This window comes from Pundamilia nyererei, unplaced genomic scaffold (assembly GCF_000239375.1).
Source record: "Pundamilia nyererei isolate P.nyererei 1_Seehausen unplaced genomic scaffold, PunNye1.0 scaffold00075, whole genome shotgun sequence".
Classification (NCBI taxonomy): Eukaryota; Metazoa; Chordata; class Actinopteri; order Cichliformes; family Cichlidae; genus Pundamilia; species Pundamilia nyererei.
The window spans coordinates 572,728-582,900 of NW_005187476.1; the positions used below are offsets into that span (position 1 = coordinate 572,728).

Consider the following 10,173-nt stretch of genomic DNA (forward strand, 5'->3'; position numbering starts at 1 on the left):
TCTCATGTATATATCTCATGTATATCTCATGCACATATCTTTCTACGTAGCACTTTTAATTCTTATCCCTACTTTTATTTTTTCATGTCTATTTAAGTGTTATGACACCATGTTTGCACTGAAGCACCGCAGCAATTTCCTGATGTTGTAAACCTGCTCAACATTTGGCAATAAAACCCTTTCTGATTCTGATTCTATTTGTCTATTGTCACCTTGAATACTTCTCAAATGTATTTAAGCTGCTGTTTAATTGATCCTGTTATTCATTATAAACACTCTCAACCTGTGTTATATATTCTTTACCTGCCTAGTAGCTCCATATCCAACATCCTTTATCCAATATACACTATCCTTCCTCTGACACACACGCTTATCTCTCTAACTTTGACTACAAACACTCAACCTCAGCTATCTCGCTGATGTATTAATTACTAATCCTTCAGTTGTGCTCACGCAAACTTAAAATCTTAGCATCTTCACCTCTGCCACCTTCGGCTTATCTTTTTTGTCAGTGCCACTGTTTCCAGCCCAGACCCATCACTGCAGGTCTCACTACCATATTTAAAACCTTCCCTTTCATTCTTGCTTTTATCATTCATACAAATCACCCTGACACTCATCTCCTCCCACTCCACCCTGTCCTCACCCCTCTTATGCCCTATCTGCTGCTGTAGATGGTTTACCCCAGGTATTTAAACTCATCCGCCTTCACTATTTTGACTCGTTGCATCTTCATTGTTACATCTGTCTCCCTCTCATTCACACACATGTATACTGTATTGCTACTACTAACTTTCATCACACTCCACTCCCGGGCATACCTCCACCTCTCCAGGCTTCAAGTCTCTGTGTGTTAACAACTAAAAGTACTTTAAAAAGTACTCATCAGAAGTATATTTGTTTTCCCATCCTTCCACCATCCAGTTTTTCTCCAAGATTGTATGAATATAACTAATGATCTCTTTAGTCATTTAAACATTAAAGCTTTTTCCGCTAATGGGGTTATTATCACAGCAGTATTCTGGAAGATTTTAAATATGTAGGCAAAAAAAAACTGCATAAATAAAGATATAAAAGAGCTGGAGAAGTCATCAGTTAAAACTCAGCTGGCTGTCTTTCAGCGTGTGATGCAGGGCCAGTGTCCTGTAGGTTTTAGATGTGTCCTTGATCCAACACAGCTGATTTAAATGATCTTCTCAACGTGTCTTAAAGTTCTCCAGAGGCCTGGTAATGAGCTAATCACTTGATTCAGGTGTGTTGACCCAGGGTGTTAACTAAAACCTGCAGGAAACAGGCCCTGGAGGCCTCGAGTTCCCCACCCCTGTATGCATTCATAGCCTGTTCCTTGTATTTATATATTAAATTAAATAATGTCATTTTCAATCAAATGTTAAAAATGATTAAACATAAAAATCTTTCATTTTCTTTCCTAATGTTTGATTTCTTTGACAGCGTACAGAAGAGGATTAGGGCCACTGGGGAAAAACAAATTATTCTGACTTTTTTCTCAGAATTCTGAGAATAAAGTCAGAATTCTTTTCTTTTTTTTTTTCCAGTGGCCCTAATCCTCTTCCGTAGTTCTGAGTTTTGGTGCGAGTGCGTTTGCTGTTGTTTAACTTCCAGAGGGGTTGGCCTTCGTTGATTATCTGATGTAATGATAAGTTTCGTTTGTGCCTCGCAGCTTCATTCGCGTCAGTCCCATCATGGCCGAAGTGGACGAGTCTCAGTTTTCTATCATGAGTCTGGAGGATGAGCTGACCTGCAGCATCTGTCTGAGCACCTTTGACTGTCCGGTGACCATCCCCTGCGGACACAACTTCTGCCAGGACTGCCTGCTCGCCACATGGAAGGAGTCGTACAGCTGCCCTCAGTGTCGAACCCTGTTCGCCACCAGACCCGAGCTGAAGAAAAACACGGTCCTCACCGCCGTCGTGGAGACCTTTAAAGTGAGATCGAGCAAGAGCGAAGACAACCTGACTGCAGAGGAGAGCCAAGTGAAGAAAAAGGAGATCATTCGCTGTGATACCTGCATGGAAGCAGAGGCGTCGAAGACCTGCCTCACCTGCATGGCGTCTTACTGTGAGGAGCACCTGCGCCCTCACCGGGAAAACCCCATTTTCCGTCCCCACCAGCTGAGCGAGCCTGTCGGGGACCTGTTGGAGCGCATCTGCTCCGACCACCACAAGCTGAAGGAGTTCTTCTGCAGCCAGCATGACCGTCTGATCTGCAGCTTTTGCCTTCAACAGGTCCACAAAGGATGTTCCTTCATAAGTCCGGAGGAGCAGAGGAACCTGAAAGAGGTGTGTCTGTTAGTATTCACCTGGCAGTTCCTTATATTCAGGATAATATTAGAGTTTTATGTACAGTTTGTGGTCACAATGAATGAAAATCGGAACTTAATGGTTAATTCTAAAATGTGTCCAAATGCTAGCAGCCAGTAAATTTAGGTTAGACTTGTACTTCATATTAAAGGAGGGGCCTGTCTTTAGCTTTCCCCTTCTCAGGTCATAATCAATGGCTCCTCTAATCAACATTCCAATGCCAGAAATTACCTTGTACGACGTTTTAGTATCCTTCCTGATATAAGCCGCCTGATATAAGGTCAAAGCGTACAGTAGACATACCGGTCCACCGTTTACATTTTATTAGCTCTCCAAAGAGTGAAATGCACACACTTTACAATGATACTGGTTTACACATTTATGATGGGAAACGGTTATTATTATTATTATTATTATTATTATTTATGGTCAAAATATGACAATCTTGCATATGAATCAGAATGAATCATTTAGTTGTTGCATAATCCCCACGAGTTAGTCAGTTGATCACACCCTACTGCAACGCGTTCAAAGTGCGAGCAGGGCTCTATGACAGTAGCACCCCTCCCTGTGTGTTCAGTGGAGTAGAGCGCTGTTCCTCTTTCCATTTGCTCTTGTTGGTTGTCAGCTTAAGGTGGTGCTCAGTCATGTGCTTCACCTGTCTGTAATTTGACATAATAGAAGAAAATGTCACTTTCACACACTGCTCCTCACACAAGAGCAGTTTTTATACATTAAACAGGTTCAAGCCTGTAGTGATTGGCTGTGCAACTGCTTTCCAACTAGGACAAAATTCTAAATTCATCCTTGCAGCACTGTTTGTCAAGGTCAAGGTCAAGTTTATTCATGTAGCACATTACCAACAGTCCATGCTGCACAAAGTGCTTAACAATGTAAAATGCCACTAAAATAAAAAAAATGCATAACAGTGATGCAGGAAAATATGAAAACAACAAATAAGGCTGTTAAAACCAAAATGTTTAGGTACCATAAACATTTTGGTTTTGCATTTTACATTTGACTTGGGAAGATAAAGGGCCCAGAGCACTGTCAGTGTATTTATTAATGAAGTTACCAAAAATGACAACTTCTGCTGTTTAAATTAAACATAACAGAAGTTGTTTAACATCATCAAGGCAGCATAATAATAGCTGAAGTGAGTCTGTATCTGCTTTTAAAGGCAGATAGATCTGCAAGTCATCTGCAAAACAGTGAAATGAAAGAAGGTATCGAGAAAATAGACCCCAGTGGAAACATGAACAGTGCAAACAAGGCAGGACCCAAAATAGAGCCTTGAGGTATGTAACCAGCTGGTAGTCTCCACTAATAAGACATAACAATTTGTCAGGGCCAAAAATGTGAGTGTCAGGTTTAAACCTTTCAAGTTTACCTACTACTACTACTACTATCGCTAACTCATCAATCATAATTTTTATTTGGCAACAGGCAAATCACAGACATGAGATATTTGCCAGACTCATTTTAGGTTAGACAGCTTCATTTGGTCTCAAGTGAGCCCAACCAGAAAAACATAATTACATATAGAACAATAAGCTCAGATTTTTACAGTTTTTCAGTGTAAGGAAGCACAGAAAATGATGAACAGGCCACTTCTTCTTTTGACTGCTCCCTTTAGGGGATGCCCAGCAGATAATCTTCCTCCATCTCACCCTATCTCTAGCGTCCTCTTCTGTCACACCAACCCTCTGCATGTCCTCCTTCACTATATCAGTGAATCTTCTCTTCCTCCTGGCCAGCATCTCCATATTTAGCATCCTTTGTCCAATATGTCCACTATCCCTCCGCTGCACATGTCCAAACCATCTCATCCGTCTCTTTGTTATCTTTTAGCCTTATCTTTCTGACTTTGACTCCAAACCACTTGACCTGAGCTGTTTCTCCAATGCACTCAATATTAATCCCGTCCAGTCACTCCCGATAAAACTCTTTATCTCCAAGTCTGCAGCCTCCAGCTCAGCCTTCTTGCCAGTTCAAACCTTCTCTAAACAATACATCATAGCAGGTCTCACTGCCTTTTATCACAAATTCTCTCCTGACTCTCCTCTTCAACCACCATTCATGCACTCACTTCTTCACCTCACTTGTGCACGGTCTATTGCATTGGATGGCTGATCCCAGGTATTTAACCTCATCTACCTTCATTATTTCCTTATCTTCATTGTCCTTGCATCTTCAAGCATATCTTGGATTGGCTGCTTGGGTTTATTGTTTTCTCTTAGTGTAGTATTGCAAGCCATGGGTCTTTATCAGTAAGATGGCTGCAAAACTGACCATAATTTAGACTTCTGGCTAAGATTGAGAGTTTAAGCAATGCCTCTTATGACATGGGATGGTATAAGCAAAGGGCTCCATGCTGAGAAAACAGTAAAAAGAACAAGTTTTTTTTACTTCTCAGTAGCTTTTACACTTTGCAAATCCATCCACCAGTCAGAATGGATCCTGTTACAGCAGACACGATAGCCCACTATCTCTGGAATGTGGTTCAATCCTGTCCCCGTGTATTAATGTCTGATCAGAGACATGAGATGATGTCACTGTATCGCAGAACTTTATTTATCGCTGCCACGCATTAAGCACACAACCTTGCTGGCGAGTAGAAATGTGGTTCTGAAACTGATGCAAGTAGGAAATAATATAAACATCTCTTTCAATAATTCAGCATCTTTCAGAGGAAGTATTAAAGTAAACCACAATAAAATATAATGTTAACCATGGGATAGAAGCAGATAAGAGCAGGATAGACACAGAATCAGAGCTAAATTGTATTAAATCTCTTGTTTGTGGATCAGCACGGCCCTAGTGGACCCAGGAATTGACTCAAGTGCCGCTCTGAAACATAAAGCTTGTCAGCACAGGTGCACATGTTATCACACTAAATTACAACAGATAAGACTTTCTTGCAAACACTAACTTTACACAATAACAACAATCGGCTTATTCATAGAAATATAGCATGTGAAGCAATGCTATCACACAAACCAGCATTATGGAGAGTCTCAAGTACCAAAATTATTATTTTTTTAATTATATCTTTATTTGGAATGGACATAGCAATATATGAGAACAGAGTCCTTCCAGGTTTTTGGAGTTAAGTCCAGGAGAGCAAACACAGTGATCGACAGGTGCATATTATCCCCTGATGGATTTCAAAATTAATTAATTAAATGTGTCATTAATGAATTAAAATAGGAAATATGTACGTAATTAATTCAATGTTCATTTCATTTAAAATATTTACTAAATTATTTATTTCCAATATTAATTAGTTAATGAAACAATGAATCACTTAATGATGTATTTAATTAAATTATTTTGGCACTCAACACCCTCCATACTATAGGTGAACACTGATTGACTGCTGGATCATTTCTATTGGACCCTGTGGGGATCATGCTCCTCCCATGCAGGTAAGGCGTGGGCTGACAGGAGAGCTTTTTAACAGATTCTTTGAAGCCTAGTTCAGTCCTCAGGTTGTATCATTGACACTCCTAGTTTAGGGTAATGGATCTTTTTTCCCCTCAGCATCTAAACACACGTCTTTATTCAAGACGTCACTTTCTACAGATAACACTGATCTCATTGTAAATGAAGTTTAACATGTAAGTGTTACTTGTGATCTTCTGCAGGCCCACTGAGCAATGTCTGTATGAAATTTGTGCGCTGAAGCTGTTCTGTGTCTGTTCTTATAGTCTGACCTCAGAGACAAGTTGGGTTTGCTGAATGAGAAAATGGAGAAGACTGAAACTGTTGTGTTTCAAATAAATACCATGCAGAGCAAGCTGAAGGTAATTTCCATAGATTACTTGTCATATAATTTAATCAGAGACAAATGTGTAAATGCGCTGATGAAACCTCATTATTTTCATATTTTATTGTGTCTGTATTTATTCTGCTCCAGGATGGAGCAAACAAAAGAAAGACGGCACTCGCAGCTGTCTATCAGCAGATGAGGGACATCTTGACTCAAGATGAACGTGAGGCCCAAAATGAGGTGGACCGTGAGCTGGAGCTCGGTCAGATGAAACTTCGGGATCTCATGAAGAAGCTAGATGAAAACTGTAATAAGATGGGGAAAGCCAGAGAAGATATCAACAGGCTGCTGAGTCAATCCCAGTCCATGGCTTTTCTGCAGGTGAGACAAACATTATCACAGGAATGTGAAGCAGGAAAGAAGAAAAGGGTGGAAAACTTAAACTGAAGAACAAGACAGAGCATTTATGGTACTAGATAAATAATTAGGGATTAAAAATCATGTCACAATAAACAGCGTTCCCTGTCTCTTGTTCCTCACAGGCTTCATTTGAATTGCCCAAAGTTGTAAAGATTGAGCCTAAAGTGCCTCCAATCAATCTGGACTCCAAGAAGATGATAGCGATGCAGAGCTTTGCAGCAGCCCTGAGGGAGACTCTGATGGAGATGCTTAAACAGCCCACTGAGGCCAGATTACTATTATTTAAAGCAGGTCTGTGTGCAGGCACGCATTAGCAGGTTTTGTTCAAATTTTGTTGCAGAAATTAACACTTGCACTGGTGCAATTTGGTGAGTTTGTGTCATGTTTAATATGTTGGCAATCAAAGGAAAGATTGAAGACTTTGTGATAAAGGGTTATGATTTTTTTTTCTTCAAGGATCCGAAATCTAGTCCTCCCTCTCCTCAGTCACCTCCTCCAGCTAATCCAGGTGACACAGACATTCCCAGGCCAGCCAAGAGATGTAATCTCCTCAGCATGTCCTGGGTCTGCCTCGGGGCCTCCCTCTGCTGGGACGTGCCCAAAACACCTCACCCAACAGGCATCCTTGCCAAATACTATGGAGGTGCAAAACATGGTCCATTCAGGACATCCATATTTTCAAACATGGTGTTCGTTATGGACAAACTGTGATTTGCAAAGAGGTCCAATAACAGAACACCACTCAGGTTCAGGAGGGTGGGCCCATGTAGCTTTTTGGGCTGCACCTGGAAAGGCCCAATGGCCCAGCCAGCAGCCACTCTCTGTCAAGCTCCCTCTCAGGGCTGCCTCCCAGGTGGGGCCCCAGTAACCATACACTGGGCAGGGTACACTAGTCCCACGAACAAGAAGTAAAGTGCTGTTTAAATGCAACCGTTTACCCTCCACAGGTCAAACTGCAGCTCCTGTCTCAGGACCAGCAAGACCTGAAAGTACCGGAGCTCAGCCAGAGTTGGGTATGTTCTTCTCAGGAAAGAAAGTCATTTAAATGCAACAAATAAAAAATTAAAAAAATTAAAGAATAAAATGCTTCTAATCCTTCTTTTTTTTTATGCTTTTTCAGAAGTGGAGTGCTCTCCTGCTCAGCCCAGACTCCGCGAGTCCAACAGTCCAGGTCCTCAAGCCCAAACAGCCAAAAAGAAAAGAACTCGAAGTAAGGAACATTTTTTTAATGAACCAATAGATAGCACACAGTCCCTCGACAGTTTGTTTCCAGGACTTCTAATAGAGGATGACACCATATACAGAATCCAAGTCAAACGTTTTGGTGGTGGTCTGTTCTAGAAGCAAGTCTATTTTAAAGCCCTGCACAAAATAAACTGGGAGAGATCCATTATTGTAATGTTAATGTCATCAGGACATAAAAACTGCATAAACCCAAAGAAAGGTTTAAAAAGCTTTTTTCCTCTGCTTGTGCAGCTGTGCGCAGACATCTGTTATGACTCGGTTCACAGTGACGATGTGAAGGATTGTTTCAGTGATATATCTTTTCCTGTGTCACATCTGTGTCAATTCTTCCTGGTAATGAACTCTGTTTTTCCACACACAGTCCTGATGAAGATGTAATAATGAACCTATATAATAAATATGGAGAATGTCGGGTCTTCCCTGCCAGTGTTTAGATCTAATTTATGCATATTCAGTGTTTTAAATACTCCACTGGCTTTCTCTACTTTCTAGAAACCAAAACAAAGCCTAATGAGTCCACTGGCATTATGGGAATTAAGAAAAACGCCCGTTCAATGGAAAACCTGCTGGAGTATGGAGTGAAAGAGGAACCCAGAGACTGTTCTCCTGCAGCTGAACCTAATCAGAAACCAGGTAGACAGACATCAGATTTGAGCACTGTATGCTGAGTTGCTAATGTAGTCCCAGCACCACAAAACAGACTTTAGAACAGGTGCCATTCATCTTCTGTTATCTCTGAGCTTGATGACAAACTTGGTCTATGTCTTTATTTCACTTATTGCAACTCTGACAGCTGTGTGGAAAGCAAACAAAATCACTCTCACCATGTAAATACACCCCAACTTGGCACAAGCTACAATTCCAGTTTTACAGTAACCATGTCCATTTTCCAATATAGCAACACAAATGATTTACTTTTTTGTCTTTAATTGTAGAAGCTCCAGATATTCCCCCAGACATAAGCACAGCTGAAAAGAGAGGTGAACTTCTGAAATGTAAGTGTAGCAGGCATCATCCGCTCATGCAGCAACAGCAGCCGTGTCTGTTTGTTTTTTAAAATAAAATGGTCTTTCCTTTTATCCCTTTCAGACGCCACAGAACTCACTTTCGATCCAAGCACCGCCCATAAACGCATCGTGCTGACCGAGAACTTCACTAAGGCCTCCATGTCAGACGAGCACATAAACTACCCTGACTGCCCCGGACGCTTTGCTGTCTGCTCCCAGGTGCTCGCCTCCAAGGGTTTCTCTACTGGACGCCATTACTGGGAAGTGCGACTGACCAACATTAACTTCATTGGCATAGGCTTGGCTTACAGCAGCATCGACCGCAAAGGCCCCACCAGTCGACTGGGCCGCAACGTCCAGTCCTGGTGCCTTGAGTGGTTTGATGTCGGCCTGTCAGTCTGGCATAACAGCAGCGAGACCGTGCTTGCTAATCCAAATCCAAAGCGTGTCGGCGTGCTGTTGGATTGTGAGGCCGGCACCGCTACGTTCTATCGCGTGGCAGAGAGGGTGTATCCCTTCCACACTATCAAGTTCCCTTACCCTGCCTTTTTAGAGGCTATCTATCCAGCCTTCTGGATTTTCTCAAATGGCTCCTCCATTACCTTTTGTAAAATGCAACAATGAATACCATACACAGTCAGATGGTGCGATTGTTGCTATAATTAAAGGTGTCCTATGGTGTTTCAGTTTTCAGTTTACTAAGCAACCAAAAGCTATTGTAGCCATATTTCCTCCTGAAGTAAAAACAAAAAATAAGTAATTTATTTTAATAATCCAGTTTATCAACAAAAAAAAAAAAAGGCCTGGTAAATGGCCTGTATTTATATAGCGCTTTACTAGTCCCTAAGGACCCCAAAGCGCTTTACACATTCAGTCATCCACCCATTCATACACTGGTGATGGCAGCTACATTGTAGCCACAGCCACCCTGGGGCGCACTGACAGAGGCGAGGCTACCGGACACTGGCGCCACCGGGCCCTCTGACCACCACCAGTAGGCAACGGGTGAAGTGTCTTGCCCAAGGACACAACGACCGAGACTGTCTAAGCCGGGGCTCGAACCGGCAACCTTCCGATTACAAGATGAACTCCCAACTCTGGAGCCACGATCGCCCACAAAATATTAACTGCTTTGTGCATAATTTATATCCATTGTTACCAGACAGCCTTCTTATTCACTGTTTATCCAGGTGCAGGTCTTGGCTGGCACATTTGTTGGCTCCATTAACTGTATCAGTGGAAAACCATGAAACCTTACAGATCACATGCAAAACATGTAGTAATGTGCTAATATTGGTCAAAATCTCCTGCTTCTTAAGCACTGGTCATCGATTCTGCATCAGATTAAGATCTGGTGTTGAATCCAAAATAGTGATTTGATCACTTTGAACCACTTATGACACGGTGA

The 10,173-nt window shown here is 41.7% G+C and overlaps 1 protein-coding gene across 1 annotated transcript; it reads left to right on the top strand.

The window, feature by feature from the left end:
- Nucleotides 1-1,578: 1,578 nt before the first annotated feature.
- Nucleotides 1,579-9,547, top strand: LOC102213954 (E3 ubiquitin/ISG15 ligase TRIM25-like). Its single transcript, XM_005737343.1, has 9 exons — nt 1,579-2,300; nt 6,032-6,127; nt 6,241-6,474; nt 6,636-6,804; nt 7,461-7,526; nt 7,634-7,723; nt 8,251-8,391; nt 8,694-8,753; nt 8,848-9,547. Exons 1-9 carry the CDS (start codon nt 1,704-1,706, stop codon nt 9,387-9,389), a joined length of 1,995 nt encoding a protein of 664 aa, XP_005737400.1. The 5' UTR covers nt 1,579-1,703; the 3' UTR covers nt 9,390-9,547.
- Nucleotides 9,548-10,173: the final 626 nt, after the last annotated feature.